The sequence below is a fragment of the Crocodylus siamensis genome, chromosome 5 (genome assembly GCF_052110815.1).
Source record: "Crocodylus siamensis isolate JL-2025a chromosome 5, ASM5211081v1, whole genome shotgun sequence".
Taxonomy (NCBI): domain Eukaryota; kingdom Metazoa; phylum Chordata; order Crocodylia; family Crocodylidae; genus Crocodylus; species Crocodylus siamensis.
The window spans coordinates 2397404-2418818 of NC_143399.1; the positions used below are offsets into that span (position 1 = coordinate 2397404).

General features: G+C 45.1%; 1 protein-coding gene across 4 annotated transcripts in view; it reads right to left on the minus strand.

Moving 5' to 3' along the window:
* Positions 1–21415, minus strand: part of TESK2 (testis associated actin remodelling kinase 2) — a 119181-nt gene that overhangs the window by 37092 nt on the left and 60674 nt on the right. For all 4 annotated transcript variants that reach the window (XM_090049031.1, XM_090049029.1, XM_090049030.1 and 1 more), the window contains one exon: positions 16773–16821. In XM_090049031.1, the coding sequence (XP_089905157.1) occupies positions 16773–16821 (49 nt within the window). The remainder of the gene's footprint in view (positions 1–16772; positions 16822–21415) is intronic.

A 21415-nucleotide genomic window follows, 5' to 3' on the forward strand; every position in this document is an offset into this window, starting at 1 on the left:
CTGCAAAGTGGGTATGAGGGTCTGCCTACTGTGTGCAAGCTTTAAAGTAGAAATGGTGCTCCTTGCACATTCAAACAGACTCTATAGACAGGATCAAGCCACACAAACCATGCTGCAGAACACCAGTAGCTTTTTCTAGCCCTGGCAGATGTTATGTGGATATGCCTTAGCATCTTCTTACCTTGAAGGGAACTGTGAAGTTTTACAGAAGTTTATGAAGTGCCAAAAATTCCAGATGAAGAGGGTCATAGGCGCACATAAATAGTCAGTTCTTCCATGAGTATAAGAGCTTCCATTAGTATTAGTAGCTCTTCCACTCCAATAGTAAAGAGCTCTTCCTCTTTTAGTTTGGACAGTTAATAAGCAAAAATAACTACAAACATTTGTCAAGTAAAGAATCTAGTTTTAAGAGAAGGAGAGCGCAGGGGTCTGTAAAACCACTGGAGGATGTCATAAGGAACAGAAAATGTTGAAAGATTCCAGGGTTGACATTAATGTCCAATATATACAAGGGCTGTAAAGCCCATGTGTGATCAGATATCCAAGCAATAAAGGAAAATCCATCCCTGAAAACAGCACAACATCCCCTCTCACAATGGTTAAGAAGCGTGTCTTTCTTTAGCCTGACTAAAACCATTTTTTTTTTTAATACTAAAAATGCCACAGAAGTGCATGAGAAAGGGTGTTCTGTTTTACATGAGATAAGGGAAAGACTGCTCATCTGGGCTCCCAACCAGAGTCAACTTTCAAAAGGCTGAATGCAGCATGCCTCCGGTGCTCAGTCCATACAACACATTCGATGCTCTGGTCAAGCTTCCACCCACCTGCCTTTTTTTTAAAAAAACAAAAACAAAACCAAAAAACCGAACAGCTTTCCTTCAACTCTTATACCTTATTTACATGGCTAAAATAAATGGCTAGACTTTCAAGAGTCTGCACGCCTGGCAGCTCCCACTGAAGCAAGTAGATTCTCATCACTTCTAGAAACCCGAGCACTTCTTTACATGCATATAAATGGATATGGGAGCTTAAATTAGACTCCTCCACTCCTGTCACAGAGTCTGTACTAAGTTAACGTTTCCAGTTAGTGTTTTTTTTTTATTTCTGTGCTGCTTTAGATGTAAAGCCCTTTTCTTTATTACAACCTACCATCTACTTCCTGAGCCCTGCTCCCAGCTCTTTCTGGCAAATGCAACTGCCAGGTCCCTTCCTCCTTCCACTCTGGTGATACTCAAGAGTCAGCTCACTGCTCATGTCCTTTAGATAAAAGGAGACAGGACACAGCTCGTCCAAGTCAGCTCTATGCCATTTCCTTAGCTAGTCATGGTGACAAGCTCTGGGTCATCTCCACCAGTACAGTATGCTGAACAGACAGAACTCCCACCCCCTATGGCAGGGGTTCCCAAAGGGTGGTACACAAGACATCTCCTCAGGGGCTACATGGGAGAAGTTGTGTAATGGCAGATGGAGTTGTCATTATCATCATAACTGGCATTTAAGGGATTAAAATATAAAGCGTCTCCCTGCCAGCATATGCAGGTAAATCTGGGAGGGGGTATGCAATGAGAGAGAGTTTGGGAGCCTCTGCCCGATCGGCTCAGAGAACACCAGATAGTGATGGGAGTCTCCCTGCGTGTCCCTGCAAAGCACCTCAAGGACAGGACCAAACACAGCACTCAGGGGTCAGGGCTGGCTCATTCCTCTTGTAGGCCCTGACTTCACGACCTCTTCCTTGTCTCTGAAGAGCAATGAATTACTGATGGACTGAAGTCACGAGACAAAAAGAAAAACCTACAGGAGAGGAAGCAGATGGGCGAGGCAACTTTGTCCTCAAAATAAACTCACAATTGGTCCTTTGGACTACAGAAGCCTCAAAAGCTGAGTGCATATGAGTGTGGCATATGCTACGGCACTAAAAACTCAACTATGTATTTACTTTTAAGCAAATGGATAGCCCCACCAAAGGAAACTCCCCGGATGTAGGCAGTAAAAGAAAAACAAATTGTGACAAACCCTTCTGTCCTAAACCGGTTATGTTGCGACCAGGCATAGCAGCTCCAATCTTCCTACCGGAGAGGACTGCAAGCACAAGAGAATCCATGTACCATGGGCCCATCCGGTGACACCAACTCTCACAATTTTGACTGCAAGATCTGCAACATTTGGCCTTTTTTACTGAATTTCTTGATACAAGGAATAGGACAAGACTTAGGTTTAACTTTTCATAAGCTAAGTCTCTAGCCCTCAACTGCGTAGAAAAAGCTTAAGATGCGACGCAAGGAGTCCTCTAAAGTTTCAAAAACAGAAGACAAAAAAATGTTAGGTTTGTAAATCAATCTATTGCTTTTCTGGAAGCCTCCCTGAGGAGATTTAAACTAGTTAAACTTGGCAATATTACAATCATAAGGACTTGGTGCAAACTCCAAATAAATCTATTTCTTTGGCTTGAGCAAGAACTGCAGTCAAAAACGACACACATGCTGTAATATCAGGGTGTGAGAGCATGACCAGGAGGTTCAGCCAGAACTCTCGAGTTCCCTCCCTTTTTTCAGTTAAAAGCAGGCCCTGTTGTGTGATCTGAAATGGACTTTTCTGGTATGTGGAGCACATCAAGCTGTGTTTGCAGACTGAATTCTTTTTGCTTCTTTTAGGAGGTTCACAAAATATTTGGTTCCCAAGGAAAATAATATAAACACAGCAGAGAATATGCACTTGTCTTAACAACTATGAAATAACTTTTCAGTACCTTACGCATACCATGCTGCTTTTTCTGTGTTGCAAAATGATTAAATTAAGACTAAAAGTGACACTGTTTTCAAGAAAAAAATCCACATTTTACTACTAAAGTCTTTGAACTACTAAAACTCCTTATCTTATGTATTAGTTTTATATTCTGCCTTTCCCAACAAAGACTCAGGGTGGCTTACAGAAAAGAGCAAAATAACTTATCAAAAGCAAACCAAAGAGCAGAACAGGAGAAACGTATAGAAATTGATGAGAGAATGAAGATAACCTATAGAACAAAAACCCTCAAAAACAACATCCCAGTTTAGCCTTGTCTGCTAAATGCCTGCCCAAACAGGAAGGGTCTTGCAACACTTTTGAAAGATGCCCAGGCTCAGGCTCTGGACAGGGTAAAGGATTAAGGGGCAACTATTGAGGACGACCTCCTACGTGTTTCCATCAAGCAGACTAGGTGCACTAATGGTACTTGCAGAATGCCGTTCTCACCTGACCTCAGAAATAATGATGCAGCACAAGTAGACACGATCCCTTAGGCATGTAGGGCCCAGGCTATTTGGGGCCTTAGAAATCAAAACCAGCACCTTGAATTGCACCTGGAAAGTTACTGGGAGCTAATACAGGCACTGGACCACTGGAGTTGCACGTTCCTGGCAACCCACCCACTGCTGCAGCTTCCAGACAGCCATCGAGGACAGCCCTGCATAGAGCGCATTGCAAAAACCTAGCTTCGAAGTTAAAGGCATGGATGATTGTGGTCAGATCTGAGTCAGAAAGAACGGGTTGCAGCCTTCTCACCAGATGGAACTGGTCTGCAAGTCACTAGCCATCTCCATGATCCATCAATCACAGCTCTGCTGAAGAGGTCTCCCAGATTGCTTGCTTGTCTGCTGAATCTCCATAAAAAGGAAAAGATCTCTTTTTTCTTTGGGCTACGTCAGAACAGAAGCAGAAACTTCCTCCTTGTGCTAACTGCTCTACAGCACCTGGATGAAGCCACTTCTTCTAGTAACAGACTCGCATGACAAAGGTCTCTGAAGGGGAAAGTAGATCGATGGGGTAGCCCTAAGCTACAATATCCAAAATACCCATTGGTCTGACACCAAGGTAGGCAGTTGCGGAAAGCCACGCTCTCTGGACTGGCCCTGACGTGGTCCTGCCAGGATTAATACCATGTTACTGGAATCCAGCTATGAATCTGCCTTAACGTGTCAGGAGCATCCGTTGCCACTTGCAGAGTCATAGCCACCAAATCTCTTGCTTTCATCACTCCTTTAGCCTTTTTTCCAGGAGACGTTTGAGAGGAAAAGAGCACCACCCTACATCAAGTCAGAGTCATATTTGACGGGAAGGGCTCAACAATTCCCTACCTTCAGCTGAAGGGAGCCAAGGAATTGGATTCTCTCTCAAGCACATTTATTTATTTATTTAATATATGCAGTTTTGGCATATGGTTTCAGCTATCTTAAGGCGATATCATCAGCATGAAGAGCTTGAAGGCCACCAAGTAGCATAGTAAACAGACAAGAGTCAATAAGGTTTGAACTTGTCTACAAAGGGATTTGTTGGCATAGCAAAGGCCCCATCAGTGCCCTGTTTGAGGTGTCCGGTTCAAAAACAGCTTAGAAGTTTTCAGTAACAACATGGCCAGTTAAATCCTGGTTGACTGCCTGTAGGGTCATTGAGACTACAAACACACTGAGGCTTTTGGACAGCTTTGTACTTGGGGATGCTTTTGTTCAGCTTGGATTTCTCCAGCACTACTGAAACAAGGCAGCCTGAGTGGGATACGGAAGGAAGGAAGCTAGAGAAGTTTTTGAAGGTTTTCTAGAGCAGTGGTCTCCAAAGTGAGGTGCGTGCACCCCAGGGGGTGCGCAAGACCATCCATTGGGGTGTGGGAAGAAAATACCAGAACTTTTATTTATATAAATATACATATATTGGGGGGGGGGCATGCTCAATTTTTTTTTTAATTTTTTTTAACTGATAGGGATGCACGTTCAAAAAAGTTTGATCCACTGTTCTAGAGGATCCAATACCTCTTCCTCCTTTTGTGCCCTGGATGGTACCATGGCCAGCATTTGCCCACAGGGCCTTAGCAGAGTTCAACCACCCCTCATTTTTTCAGAGTGCCATCCTGGCCATGCAAACAAGTCATCAACCTGGAGATTGTTCTTGCATGGCAAAGCAATAGTTAGCAGAAACTATTTATTCTTCATTAGCCATAACATTGCAAGACCTTTTTATTTGGACAGGCTTTCAGCACACATGGCTAAGTTCTGAGGAGTTGTTTTATAATGTATTATCTGGTTTTTATAACCTGTCTTGTTTTTTATTCTAAGCTGCCCAGAGCCTTCTTTTAACTGTTAATCTAACCAGGGTGAAACCATGCTGCAGGTGACGCACTCGGTTTTACACTGTGCCCCAAAACTGGCTCAAATGGACAGCAGCACAAACAGCAACATATTTAAATGTTCTACATTATCTTCTTATCCAGCAGTACTGTGCCCCTATTCAGATGACAGATTTACCAAGCACTGGGTGGCAGAGGTACTGTGACTTGCAGGTTCATTTCAGCTTTACCAACCCTCCATGCAGTAAAGTTATATAGTCTGCTGCAGATTTAAACCTTTATTAGAAAATATTAAAAATCAGTTATATGGAAGGTAATATAGGATCCCATGTATAGTAGCTACATAGGCATGTAGTTGGTGTATAGCAGTGCAATCTAGGACATGAAGACTATCCCAATCTGGGGTAAAGTGGGTAAAAAGTTGCAGCGTAATACTATAGAAAGAAGAGAGACAAGGCCCTGTGCATAGTAAGAGCATTGGTACAGAGTGGTCAGGGTGCAAGACATTCTCTGACAATGATTTTAGTACGTGGTCTACAAGTGCTGGGGTGGGGAATATTCATAGGCATTAATGGCCTTTGCGAATCTATAGTGGGTGGGTGGGGGTCAGTCCATCCCCTCATTTCTCACGTCTACCTTGATATTAGCCAAGAAGAGGCTGAGAAGCAATAAGGAAAGGAAATGGATATGTTCACCGATGACACCAAACCTTGTTGGCTCTTGTCTGTTTACTATGCTACTTCACTATACACCAAACTTTAGGGCAAAGCATCCATACCAGAAGACAGGCGGGTGATCCAGGCTGACCTGGACAAGCTCAGCAAATGGGCGGACGAGAACCTGATAGCATTTAACACCGAAAAATGCAAGGGTCTCCACCTCGGGAGGAAAAACCTGCGGCATCCTTATGGGCTCAGCAGTGCTACGCTGGCTAGCACTACGGAAAGAGGCTTGGGGTCATCACTGACCACAAGATGAACACAAGCCTGCAGTGCGATGCTGCGGCTAGTAAAGTGACCAAAATGCTGGCTTGATTCCACAGATGCTTCTCAAGCAAATCCCGAGACATCATTCTCCCCTTGTACTCGGCCTTGGTGAGGCCGCAGCTGGAGTACTGCGTCCAGTTTTGGGCTCCACAATTCAAAAAGGATGTGGAGAAGCTTGAGAGAGTCCAGAGAAGAGCCACGCGCATGATCAGAGCTCAAAAAAACAGACCTTACAATGACAGGCTGAGAGCCACGGGGCTCTTTAGCCTGGAAAAGCACAGGCTCAGGGGTGATCTGGTGGCCACCTATAAGTTTATTAGGGGCAACCACCAGTACCTGGGGGAATGTTTGTTCACCAGAGCACCCCAAGGGATGACGAAGTCTAATGGTCATAAACTCCTGCAAGACTGTTTCAGGCTGGACATAAGGAAGAATTTCTTTACTGTGCGAGCCCCCAAGGTCTGGAACAGCCTGCCACCGGAGGTGGTTCAAGCACCTACACTGAACACCTTCAAGAGCAAATTGGATGCTTATCTTGCTGGGATCCTATGACCCCAGCTGACTTCCTGCCCTTTGGGCGGGGGGCTGGACTCTAGCTTTCTCAGTCCTTCATAGACTTCATAGACATTAGGGCAGGAAGGGACCTCAGAAGAAAAAGGACTGAGATGATGCTCTAACAACCATGCCAATTTTATCTTACATACAAAAGACAGTAAGAAAGTTGTTCTTTTAATTATGTAATTAATTACACTTTTTCTTCCTTTAAAATCCTCTAATGGAAGGTACTTTCAGCAAAAGCACTTGCATAGTTTCTAGGGTCGGAAGGGACCTGAGCAGATCATCGAGTCCAACCCCCTGCCATGGCAGGAAAGAGTACTGGGGTCAAATGACCCCAGCAAGATGTTCACCTAACCTCCTCTTAAACACCCCCAGGGTAGGAGCCCGCACCACTTCTCTTGGAAGTTGGTTCCAGACCCTAGCCGCCCTGACCGTGAAGTCGCGCCTCCTGATATCTAACCTAAACCTGCCCTCTGCCAGCTTGTGACCGTTATTCCTGCTCACTCCTGGAGGTGCTCGGGGGAACAGGGACCCCCCCAATGCCTGCTGATCCTCCTGACTAGTTTATAACAGGCCACAAGATCCCCCCTCAGCCTTCTCTTTTGGAGGCTGAACAGGTTCAGGTCCCGTCACCTCTCCCCGTAGGGCCTGCCCTATTGTCCCCTGATCATACGAGTGGCCTCCTCTGGACCCTCTCCATGCTGTCGACATCCCACAAACACAGAGCTTCAGTAGTATTTGGCAGCAGGGGGCTCTGGCAGCAGTTGCTTTCCCTTGCCGTTGGAGGGAAAAGTGCTGGCTATGGATGCTCTTCCCCTGCTGCCATGGAGAAAAGCAACACCAGCAGCTGAGTCCTAGCACCTCTGACCTAAACTAAGTCAATCCAGCCCACAGCCTTAAAAAGTTGCCCACAGCTGGTTTAGTGTTAAGCCAAAAAAAAAAAATCACACTGAAGATCATGGGGATTGAGCCAATCCCAAAGTTAACCACCAGAGTTTTACATGTACTTACAGCACGGCCACACAACAAGTTACCATGCAGTAGGCAAGGGAGCAAACGTGTAGCCTGTTAGATACTCCACAGTCACTGCCCATCAGCAAACAGCAGCAAAGCAAAGGAGCTCACCCAGCTTCACTGAAAGGCAAGCTACTTCCTACTTACTGGGCATGTCTACACATGCATTTATGCTGGCTTAAAATTTACTGCACAGTAGGCAGGAATAGGTCAGCGTCTACATGTGTAGGCATTAAAGCACATTAACACTGCATGTGGACTGACTTGGGCATTGGCAATGCATAGAGGGTGCACGAGGGTGCATGTGCACCCCCTGAGCTTGGTGGTGCACCCCCTGCAAAAAGCACCGTTGATGCTGCTGGCAATGCCTGCAGGCAGTCGCCGCTCGCCACCAACACCACTAGCAGAGTCTGTCGGCAGTGCCTGATCGCCGCTGGCCACCGCTGACAGCATCTGCAGGCGACCGCTGACCGCTGGTCAGCACTCACCACACTTGCCACCCCCCGCTGCCGCCAGCAGTGAAGACTGTCCTCAATTGCTGCTGCCAGTGGCATCTGCAGGTGGGTGCCAAGCACCGACAGGCACTCGTGCCCCCCCCCCCACTGACATCACTTACTTCTTACACCAAAACTTACTGCTTACACTGACACTCAGCAAGCTCATACCATCGCTTACCTCACAATAACTTATTTGTGTAGCTTTACCCTTGGAACACTACAGCATGTAAGGCAGTTCCTCTGTCCATTCCTAGCATCTAAAGGAGTAGGTTGTTGCCCACAAAAGCTCATGCCTCTCTGAACCAGCCTCTAAAGTGCCACCGTCCCCTACTCATCTGCCTTCAGACTAACACCTCTGAGGCAACTCAGAACTGAGAGGCATTTAAAAAGGAAAAGCAACCTCAAAGCTACCCACTGTTTTCAATGGTGAGAGAGGACAGAACAAGGAGCAATGGTGTCAAGTTGCAGCAAGGGAAGTTTAAGTTGGATATTAGGAAAAACTCACGAGGAAGAGCACTGAAACAGGTCACCCAGAGAGGTGGTAGTCTCCAACCTTGGAGGTTAAGGCCTGGCTCAACAAAGCTATGTCTGGGATGATGTAGTTGGGGCTGGTCCTGCTTGGAGCAAGGGGTTGGACTGGATGCAACCTCCCGAGGTCTCTACCAGCCCTCATTTTCTAGGATTCACTAGCAGCACCAGTCTGCTTTCCAAGCAAATTTTAATCTTTATGAAACGTTGTAAATCAGGATTCACATGCCCATAAAATACAACAAGAAACTACACAGTTAGCTGATAAACTGGAGTTCCCAGAGCTGGCTCAGCCAGACGTTCCCAGAGAAAGTTTCCAGAGCCACCCTTCCAGTCCCCCAAGAGTACTCAGATGAGTTTTACCCATGGAAACTACAATAAATCTATGACAATAAGGTAGATAGACATCCTACCACCAATCAGGCCTCCACACTCCTTCTCAGTCCCCAGTGAAGTGCTATGTAGCTATACACATGGTAATAACATCACATTTCAAAATTCAGCTCATAAAGGAAAGACATGCAAGGCCGCAAACCCTATGGAAAACATAAGCGTAAGAACCTTTCCTGGTGAACTGCTGCTCTCATAAGAAGCATGGAATAAATGCCTAGACTTAAAAATAAGAAAAGTTAGCACCTCCTCCCACTACCACCAGTTTATTCATACTAAAGACTCCAATGAATCTGGCTCATGAAAAAGCACAAGACAATATGGCGCACAAATGGATCTTCATTCTGGTTTGAAAGCTCTGCATTGCTATGGTTTGCCTGTAGGAAAGTAGAGCAAGGAAAAATCAACGGCATGGATAAAGTAACAAAAACTCATCCATTATTAGCGGGGACTGGCTGCCAACACCAGATTCCTGTTTCTCCAATGGCTTTGCAGTTACTAAAAATAACTGCACAAAATGTACACTAAAACATTGAGAGATTTTACTAAGCACTCAAATCACATGAAAAATAAGACCTCCAACCCCAAAATAATTCTTTGGCCAAAAGAAGAGAAAGAATATGTGTTTGCTAAAGTAACATTGGGGCCTTCTGGACATAATGACAGAGGCAGGGCACTGTTCAAAAACATGCCAGAGTGATGAAGACTTTCACCAGCAAGGGAGAAGGGGAGGGAGAAAAGGAGTGACAGTTTAAAAAGGGTAATGCCTAGAGTTATCAAATACAAGTTTTCCAGAGACAAGGCTTTTAGGCCAGATCTTATTCTGCCTAAGTGGCCATAGGCACCCAAGTATGATCCTATTCCACTCTGCTCAAGTCCCTATAAAACTTAGTACAAACGTTGGGCAGGTCCTCCTCTCCTCCTCACTGTTTTTGTGACTTGGGTTTAAGGCAAAAATAAGTGCGTTACAAAAACAGATGCAGTCATGGATTTTCAGGCACTCAAACATGGTGGGGTAGGATCACAGTGAAGTGCCAAATAGGTAGCAGTGCTGGATCTGAACCAGGAGCTATGGGGTAAGTTCTGCCACCACCACTCCTTTGCCCTTCATCCACAGCTCTTCTCATTAACTCCATTCTCAACTGGTCAGGGTTAATCAGAGATGGGACAGAATAACAATAATGCCCTATTTGCAAGTGCCACCCTGCCTAGGAACTGACTGCAACCTGAAGGAGAAGTCCTCCTCAGAGGAATCTGGGTGAATGCCTGCTTCTACAGAGCAGGGAGGAAAGAGGCCAGGAGATCCAGCGATGACAAGGTGTCTCCAGAGCTGACCCTGGATGACAGCTCTCACAGATTCACTCTCTTCTCCACAGATTGACCTACCTAACAGAGATCCCAACTGAACCCATCCCCTGATCACTGGGGGGAAATGCAGGGTATTAGTGTCCTGCAAAACCCCAGTTATGGAGCGGCATACAGTCTAGTGTATGATGAAGTCTGGAGAGCTGGCTCAGCTCCTGCAGCAACACCACATTTGATTCTCTCTCCACAATAAGTAGAGATTTTTGTAAACTGTATCAGTGGTAACCAGGCTAACAGCTTGTAAAATGCTTGGGAACTGCAGTCACAGGGTTTGTGAGGCACTGCAACCCCTAGATGTCCCTATCAACACATTATAGCAAGGTTTTTAACCCAAGTACACAACGCAGACCCATGGTAGAGGGAAGGGGGAGCATGGGCTGTGCCCTCAAAATCCTTGTATATTAAAGGGGGGAAACCCATCATGAAACCCTCAAGCCTTCATTTGGAGGCAATGCAAGATGTGGAGCAGCACCAAGCAGCAGATCATCCATCTGACACTGCTGCAACCTGTGGATTGGGAATGAAGGAGAATCAAATAGGGCTCAGCTGCTTTTCCCAACCCAGAGCCAAAAAACCCAAATCCTGAGATCTGCAAGAGGTGGAGATACTAATGAGCCTCTGAGACATGCTCCTAAGTGGAGGCTCCATGCTAAGAAACAGGAGTGAGCACAAGGATCTCTGCTATCAGATGTTATGCTAGCTTCAAGGATGAAAAACCACTTAAACATGAGGAAATTATAAGCTTTTGACATTTTCTCTTCCCACTTGATGCCTGGCTCCAAGAGTAAATTCTAAGTACTACATATAAAACAGTCCTCAAATCCCACTGATTGCATTGGCACTTTACCTATGCTGGGGCTGTAGAGGGGGGGGCAGGGCAGATGTCCTGGCAAGACAAACAGAAACACGACACACATTCAAGTAACATTAAAGGAGTTGGGAGTACAATTTATAAAAGGGACCTGCAGCACAAGAAAAAAAAATGCACCGCTTCTTCCCCCACAAAAATGCTACATAGGAGCAACCTTCTCTCTGGATAATCAATTGTAAATCAACAGCAATAAAGATGACAGCAGCTTATTTTGTGAGCCATTCCAATGCCATGCGTCAGAGAAGTCCAATAGGGGTTGCCTTGTCCAAGATGAAAATGAACATGTCTGGAAGCATTTCCACTGTAAACTGTTTTTCCTGAAGTTTATTGCACAGCTATAAAAAAAACCCCTCATTGTGCTGAAACTGCACAAGTTCAATTAACCTTGGCTAGGTTCTCTCACGCTCTTTTTTTCCCCCCCTCTCCCGATGTCTTAAGCAGCAGTCATGATATTTCCCTTTTAATGCATTTTGGCACGCACATCCACATTAACACCCTGTCTTCCTATACCGTGGGCTGCCAACATGTACTGTGGTAGGGAGCACTGCAGCATCCTAACGACGCCGGGGGGGCGGAAATCATCACACTTCAATGCACTTCCAGGCACTGCAGTATAACATCAGTCAGGCACGATGCAGGAAGGGTTTGGTGTGCAGGGCCACTAAACGGGGCAGCAGAGCCTACCCTCCTCAGCAAGGAAACCACTGCCAAGACAGTGACTGCCTGGAAAGAGAGGTGGCCTCCAATTCCCTTCTCAGCATATCTTCCAGTTTGCACAGGACTGTTTGAGCACAGCTGTATCCACGTGCACAGCATGGCTGTCCCAGGACGCTTGGGGACTCCCGATACAAAGCATCCCGATGTCTGATGAAGTCCAAAGGACTGGCTCAGCTAACGCAGCAACACTGCATGTGGGTCTCTGTCTACAATGGGTAGAGATTTTTGTAGACTGCATCAGTAGCAACCAGGCTAGAATGGGGATTTCATGCTTGATGTCGCTGCCACCCTGCACAAGTAAGGCTTGTACAATGCTTGGGAATGAAAAGTCACACTACAACCTTAAGTTGTCCCTACCAGTACTTTACAGCAACGTTTTTCCATCTTATGTACACAAAGCTCTCAGGGCTTCTGTTTCCTTCTACGTCGCTGCATTCCCAATATACAACTCACTTTGTACAAAGTAGTTTCAAGTATCTTAGGCATGAAAAGCGCTATATGAAACCTCTTTTCCCTCTCTGGACTTTATATTGGTCCCTTCCTCAGAAATCGAGACATTTTTGCAAGGGAGCTAGACAATCAGAAGCACAGGAGTGGAGTACACTTACTGAGTGGCTTTTATATGACTTGAAATTGCAAAGTAGATTTAGACTAAACCTTAGGAAAAACTTCCTTACTGTTAAAAGAGTGAGGCAGTGGAATGGACTGCCCAAGGAAGTTATGGGATCTCCTTCACAGGAAGTTTTCAAGAGGATGCTGCAGCACTACTTGGAGATGATTTAGGAATAGCATTCCTGCTTTCATGCAGGGGGTTGGCCCAGATGACCCTCAACAGATTTTAATTCTTTTTAAAGCTGTTTTTGTAGTCTTGACCTAGGTTCAATTAATCTGTAATATATTCAACATGCTAGCATATGAAGGTCTTTATTCAGCCAAAGAACAGATGCAGCACAGACTCCCATAGCTGAAAACTCTCCTGGTATACCATCTGAACAGTTTTCTAGAAAGCAACAGCATCTAGACACAGTCCAGTCTCGCAGGCCAAATTAGTCCTAGGCAACATTTCTGGAAGTGTTAATGAGAAGGGGACAGATTACAATCAATCACACTGACAAGTCTGGTAAGTGGGGAAATGTTCACCAGAAACCAGAATGAGGGCACAGATAGACATATACATACCTTGGTGTTTCACATAACTTTGGCTTACTAATGTTAATGACACCCGGATCAGGAAAGGACAGATGTGCAGCTATCCCATGTTAGTGGCGCACAGCAGTCTGCTACTACTGCACCTCATAACAAGGTGGCAGGGGAGCAAGTTATAGCCCGTTTCATAGTTTCTAGGGTCGGAAGGGACCTGAGCAGATCATCTAGTCCAAGCCCCTGCCATGGCAGGAAAGATTACTGGGGTCAAATGACCCCAGCAAGATGTTCATCCAGCCTCCTCTTAAACACCCCCAGGCTAGGAGCCAGCACCACTTCTCTTGGAAGTTGGTTCCAGACCCTAGCCGCCCTGACCATGAAGTCGCGCCTCCTGATGTCTGTGGATGCATGACAAGGTACAGTTGGCCTTCCTGACTGTGTTCCCACACTGCCGGCCCATGTTCATCTTGGGATCAATTTCGACTCCAAGATCCTTTTCTGCCTCCGTGCTGACAAGAGGGGAGTTCCCCAACCTGTAGGTATGGTGCCGGTTGTTCCTCCCCAGGTGCAGCACCTTGCACTTGTCTGTGTTGAATCCCATCCTATTTACATCCGCCCACCCTTGTAGCCGGTCTAGGTCTGATTGGAGCTTGATGCTACCTTCTAGCGTGCCCACATCCCCCCACATCTTAGTGTCATCAGTAGATTTGCACAGGGTGCTTCTTACCCCCTCGTCCAATCACTGATGAAGATGTTGAACAGTGCGGGCCCTAGGACCGAGCCCTGGGGGACCCCACTGCCCACGTCCTTCCAGGTTGAGAAGGACCCATCCACCACCACCCTCTGGGTGCGGCCCTCCAGCCAGTTGGCGACCCAGTTGACTGTGTGGGCATGGACACCACAGTCCCCCGGTTTCTTAATGAGAACGGGGTGAGAGACAGTGTCGAAGTCTTCCTGGACTTCCGGAAGGCACATGTCCACTGCTACCCCTGCATCTAATGATCTGGTGATCTGATCGTAAAAGGCCACCAGGTTGGTCTGACAGGACCTGCCACTGATGAACCCGTGTTGGTTGCCCCTAAGCATGCAGTCCCCTGCTGGCCCCTCCTGGATGTGTGCCAGCATAATTTTCTCAAACAGCTTGCCTAGGATCAAGGTAAGACTAACTGGCCTATAGTTTCCTGGGTCTTCCTTCCTCCCTTTGTGAAGATTGGAACCACGTTGGCCCTCTTCCAGTCCTCTGGTACCTCACCAGAGCACCACGAGTCCTCATAGAGCCGTGCCAGGGGTCCTGCAATGACCTCGGCCAATTCCTTAAGGACTCTAGGGTGGAGATCATCCGGGCTGGCTGACTTAAACATGTCCAGCGCCGGAAGCCCCCTAACTAGTTCCACACTAACCTTTGGCCCAGGTGTGTCTCCCCCGGGGGCCCGAGGGGAGGTGGCTGTTCTGGTCCCTACTTAGGAAGCAAGCAGCTACTTTGGGATGGACAGGGACAACTTAAGTTTAAAACGCATGTACTTCTACATAAGTGGAGTTGTCTTCCTCGATTCGGTCAAGAATGATCCTCCACTGTGTTAGAAGTTGCTCCGATTGTGGGGGCTGCATTATGTGCCTGCTACCTTTTTAAAAACACCAGCGTAATGCCAATGATAGCACAGTAAACGTGTCATCTGCCCGTGTCCTGAGCCCACCACCAACTGGTTTCACAGAAGCTGGCAGATAGACACCAGATGGCAACCGGCTTTGGTTATTTCATCTACCTGGGCTGCATTTGAAATGGTGGCTCTAGAGACAGAGTATACACCCTTCTACCACTTCTTGTAGGTGTGCACATCTGCCCCTCTGCTCCAAGCCCCAAGGACTCCCTTAAGCTAGGTGACCATTTCTATCCACAGTGTTTCAGAAGAGAAACAACACTACAATTAGCAGAAAACTACTTGGAGCCGACACGGTACTTTACATTCTTAAAGCACTGTACAAATATTAACTAGTAACTCATAAAACAGCTCCTGCATTTAATGAGTGCCTGTATGTGCTCGCTGCTTCCATGACAAATGTCCGTTAACAGTGCTTTTATTATTAGGCCGTTAAATGTTTCTACCTCGGTTCTCACATGAGTGGTCGCACACACTGTAATTACAATGGCACACAGCATTCCAGCATAAAGCATGCCTCTCGGCTTCCCCAGCTTTTGTTGCTCATAACTTTTTCAAAAGTCTCCTTCAGTCTGAAATATCTCATTCTTGGTTTCAACCCAAGTGTACAACATTATGAAAGTCTGAGGAATCGTTTTGCCGTCACGTTTAATTATGGGCAACCCAAGTAAAAATCATGCTTTCAAGATTAAGTAAATTTTGCTTGCCAAGAACTCTGAAGTGGTGGACGAAAGCCAGAACATCCAAACGTAGCTCTCCATGAGGACGCATCTCTGCTGAGAGCTTAGGTATGGGCTGCATACAAATCGTGACTGTACATGCAAGCTGGACAGGTGGGAAAGTGTGGGCACACCTTGACGCATCTGGCCCTGTAATGCTCTGTATTGGTAATAAAACACTAGGTTGTTTTTTGGGGGGTTTGTTTGTTATATAATACACACACACACACACACACACACACACACACACACACACCCCTGGCTATCCTATCTTCCCCTTCTACAGCAGCTCCTAGACATGCACATTACTTACTTATTATTTATCCTCATTTTAAACATTAGTAAAATCATATGCACATTAGTTTCTCTCACATGGTTTTGCATTTTTCATTTACAGAACACAGGCTATTGTCAGAAAATGTCCAATCAGTTACAGATTTCTTTTGCTATTCTTTAAATAAAAATTAAAAATTCTCATCATCACTCATCTGAGTTTGCTTTTTTTTTTTTTTAAAGCAATGTATACAAGTTTTGTCATCATCACAGACTCAGACAAGTAATGCCATTTTGAACTGGGTAGCACTTCCCCCACCCCTTTTCCTTGCTTAAATTTCCCAAAACAAGTTATCACCATACATCAAGGGACATGAATCTTCCCACCATGTTTCATAACACCAACCATGTCAATGAGAAATTCCAGTTATTCTCGTTTACTATGCAAGCTCTCACCATTGATATATAGACAGTTAAAGAATTTCTTCCCTGGACACCTTGATTTTATTTTTTATTCTTGGCATTGTGCTAAATGAAGAGGTCGTGAGAACTGACTCCAATACCTTATGAAAGGCAAAGTATGTCTATTCTACAGAGTTCTCCCTCATGCTCTCACTCATGAACTGTAATATAAAGATAAATGGAAGAAATAATCACGCACATACATGTTTTCAAATAAAGAAATCTTAATGGTGAACCAAATCTTATTTAGATGCTCTGTTGGTGGCTACCATCTGTTCATTTTTCATCCTATTAAGGGTCTGTACGTGAAAGCTGAGCCTTATAAGTTTATTACTGAAATACAATTAAGGGGCCTGGTTCTGCAGTCTTTACACTTACTCGCACATGGGAATAACCTCGAAGACAAGGCATGCCTGCCGCTCAGAACAGCTGCAGAATCTGGCTCTAGGAAAGCATAAACATGGAGAGTTCACTATTGAATATAAGCCAGTCCTACCTCAGTAAGTGCGTGAAGTTGTCCTTGATGTACACAGACACCCATAAACCTGCAAGACACGAAACAAAGCCTTTTGAGTGACTGTAGGCAGAAGAGAACAAAGGAGCCAGTTCAATGTTCAAGTACTACGATCATGCAAGAAGCAGTCCTAGCAAAATCTCCATCCTTAATTAGACACAGAGTCTGAAAATCCCAACCTGACAAGGAGGCTGGGGGCTGTGGTACAATATACCTGGAGTGAGCAGCTCAGTGGAGACAAGACTCACACGTAGAAGATGACTTTCTCCTAACTTGATGGATGGCCAGCACGTGGCTGCACCTGTGCCACTCACAGAAAGGAACAGTCCCAGAATCAGGATTTATTCCCATGCCCCTCCCTTGCTCAGGAAGGACAACACCAAGTAATCTGCTCTTGGCCCATAGAAGTGGCATGTTATTTTCCCTTCTGTCTTCTCAGTTATGCTGGCACCATTGCTAGGGGCTGGGGAGAGGGGAGAAGTACCTCGTGCTTCCCATACATTCCTGCACAGCCACACAAGGCAAGTCCTTTTTTTTTTTTTTTTTCCCCCCACTAAATAGTAACGTCACCATTAGGATTCAGGGATCCTTGAACACTTGAGGGCATGGACCACCTCTGCTGGGCACCTGTAGCATGCCTACCACGACAGAACCGGAAGCAAGAGCTGCTCCAAAGCATTACTTCATTGGCAATACTGTCCTGCTAAAATCCAAGCAGGAAGTTAAAGAGAAAGAGAATATTCCACCTTAGACCATGGAATTGTACTTGAGACCTCATCTTACTCCCCCACTTCCCACAGGTTAAAGGTCTTGGTGTTTACCACAAAAAGGCAGCTTTCCCTTTCAATGTAGCAGATCTCATCCCTGGTGCGGCTGAATGTGAATCCACACTTGCAAACACTGATAAACTCAATACCTCCAATCAGGAAGTTCACCAAAACCTGACACATGCACAGTTTAGTAAGGCTTAGGCTGACTTGGCCTAACTCCCATTATGCATCCTAAGTTATACCAAGCCAAATTACTAAGGGAAACGGGATCAAAGGAAGTGGTACTAGGCTAGAAAACATTGCAGGCTAGAGATCTACAGAATTGGGTCACATCGGAGGAATGTTTTAGAAGCGGGGGATTTTTTTTTAGCTCTGAGCTAGTTAGAACTACTTTAACCGCAGAATGACAAAATTATGCATCTTTGGCAGATGTCTGCCACAGTTGGGCTGCTGCAGCTTCATATTATTGATAAGCTAATAAAAGGAAGAGCTCTGCCCTTACGCAGCACTCCCCATGAACTTCACTCTTGCTCACGCAGGAAACCACTGGCAGACGTTAGATACCCTTGCTTTTTCAGGACTTAGCCTTGGAAATTTGGGTAAGCTCTTTCTTAGCAGACTGGCCACCTGTCAGTGATTCTTAAAAATGTTAGAATTTAGTAATTTAGTAAATTAAGTACTAAAGCAACTTTCTTTGTTTCGAGTTGTGTAACCTTCTTCTCTCTTTCATGTCAAGAGAAATTCACCATTTGTTTTAAACCATTTCTCTCCTTCAGGTTCATGAACTCTCTACCATTTGTTACCATAACAACTATAACTCTGTTATACATTTCCTGCAGTGTAATTTTTCTTGCTTACTGTATGCTCAGATTAATGTGTGTATTAAAAGTTCTCTTATAACCATCCCTTTGGACAGCTTGGTGTCATTGGAACAGGCTCTTCTACCCTGGCCCACAGACCACATCTGGCAGTCAAGACAGATGCATATTACAGGCTTGAGAGTCCAAAACTGTATTGTTGGTAACCGAAGAAGCAGGCACAAGCTTCTTTGTGGAACTGATTTCCAATTGCTCCACTTATAATTTGGTCACTTGAGGGGCAAACACAAGTTGAATACTGTTTCAGTAAATGGAGGGTGTTGGGTTTAAATTGTGAAGTAGGTAGGGAGCAGAAAGGCATGATTTCAGTAACTATGAACATTTTGAATGCACCAAGGGAATCTTGTGGAGTGATTTGCAGGTGAAAGAAATTACCTTTTATATGCTTGAGCACTTCTGCATCTAAAAACAAAGAAATGCAAGAGACATGTTGTACTAGTTAAGCTAAGCTGCTTTTGAAGAAGTTAATGATCCTCACCGCTCCCTTGTCTAAAAGCTGACTGGTAAATTACTGGCAGCCCAAGAAAAATATAGAGAGGGTCCTTTGCCTAAACTAAGCTGTGGGAATCTGTTTTTGTAACTGGAAAAAGAGACTCAGTTTGCACTGTCAAACCTCTCACTTGCTCTTGCCTCACATAATAACTCTTCCTACCACTACCCCATTTTAAAGAGTGTGCAAATGGAAATGCTCTTTGGTTCATATAATGCAAAACTATAGAGCACGGCATCACCCGAGTCCAAAAACAGATTTACAGCTATCCAGTCTGCTGCCTCTTCATAGGATCCTAGGAAAGCAGGGCTGGAAGAGACCTCACAAGGTTATCTAGGCCAGCTCCCTGGATCATCCCCAACTAAACCATCCCAAAAAAGTGTCTGTCCAACTTGCTCTTGAAAATTTCCGAGGATGGAGATGCCACAGTATCTCTAGGCAGCCTGTTCCAATGCATGACCACCCTGAGAGTTGGAAACTTCCGCCTAATCTCCAACCTGCTGCATTGAGGCCATTGCTCTTACCCTTGTCCCCTACAGCCATAGAGAAAAGCCCATCCCCATCCTCTCTGTAATCATCCTTCAGGTATGAAGACTTATCAAATTCCACCTCAGTCTTCTCTTCTCCAGACTAAATAACCCTAGTTCTTCCAGCCTTTCCTCATAAATCTTGCTTCCTAGACCCTTAATAATTTTTGTTGCTCTGTGATGGACTCTTTCCAAACTGTCAGCCTCCTTCTTGAAGTGCAGGGCCGAAAACTGGACAGATGACTCTGAGGCCTCACCAGTGCCAAACAGAGCAGAATCACTTCTTCTGATTTGCAAGTGATGCTCCTGTTAAATTCAGCTCAGTAAGCTGTTGACCTCTGTTGCAACAAGAGCTGACTGTTGGCTCGTGTTCATCTTACGGTCAGCTGCAACTCCCAGGTCCTTCTCTGCAGCCAAGCTAGGCATGCCATGCATCCCAGCAAAGCCAAGGAGGGGATTCTTCCGCTCTACTCACCACTGGTGAGGCTGCAGCTGGAGTACCGCGTCCAGTTCTGGGCACCGCATTCAACAAGGATGTGGACAAGCTTGAGAGAGTCCAAAGAAGGGCCACCCGCATGATCAGAGTCTTAAAAGGCAAGCCATATGAGGAAAGGCCAAGCAAGGGGACCTGGTAGCAGTTTACTGCTACACTAGGGGAGTACATCAAGGGCTTGGTGAGCAACTGTTCACCAGGGCACTCGAGGGGAAAACCAGGAGTAACAGCCACAAACTCCTGGAAGATCAATTCAGGCAAAACATTAGGAAACACTTCTTCATAGTCAGGGTGTCCAGACTGTGGACACACCTTTTAATATTTTAGAATCGTTGGACAGCTCAGATATGCTAGCTGCACACCAATACTGCAATATCCTTGTTTGAACCAAGGCTCTTGAGTCAACAACTTCAATGCTTTCTTTTGTTTCTCAAAAACAAAACTAACACAAAATACAAAACAACTTCTCCAAAAAAAAAAAAAAGCCTGCTACATACACAACTGCAGCCTTTGAACTCATTCAGATCATTGACGCCAGAAGCTATCACTATCGCACAAGGTCTGAGGTCTTGACAACTTTATTCTTCCCTTTGTGAAAAACAATTGCTGACATGCTATTGTTAAAACTTCAGCATTGCAATATTTTCCTGTATAAAAAGGGCTCTCAACAGACAAGTAATAACCATATTCATTTACACTAATAAAAATATTAATAACCACGTTGAAGCAACACACGTACTCATGCATTCATGCCTACTTTTAACAGGAGACAGGAAGCAGTAACTCTGAAGTACTAGGTTACTGATTTGGAAACTTAAGTTCAAGAAAAAACAAGAGACTAGGACAAAAAAGACAAGACAGAATCCAATTCCTCTCTCATTTTCTTTTACTGGGATGTTATAAAAAAGTCAAAATAAGACAAAAGTCAGTAAGTCTTGACAGCTTCCCTGAAATACACAGCAAGAAAGATGTCATGCTCTGCTCCTCAGGACGCCAGGTACTTCTGTTCAAAAGCCCAAAGCAGCACAAATTCCTAACATGTCTTTTTTGAAAGGAGCAATATATTTAAGAACCGTGAAGCATTCTGGTTTTCGATCTGGGAAACAGAAACCCGTTTCAGAACCTGAAACCAGAGACAAGCAGCATGAGCTCATACGACAAGCAAGAATTAAGCATAAATTTCTCAACCAACACAACGTGAAATTGCTACAAAAGAAAAGAGAAACCAACCATGCCATTGAAGACTGGGCTATTAATGCATTTGCAAGCCACATAAATCTAGTCCTTTAAATACTGCCAAGAATTTAATTTTTTTTAATCTGGTAAAGAAATTAATAGCTCTACCAATCCAAATTCCTGGAAAGTCCTCCTGCATGGAAAAACATTGCTACATGAGGCAATAGCAAGCTTCACCGTTAATCCAAATGCTGTTGGAAAATAATGTTGCTGAAGGTAACAGACAGCTGC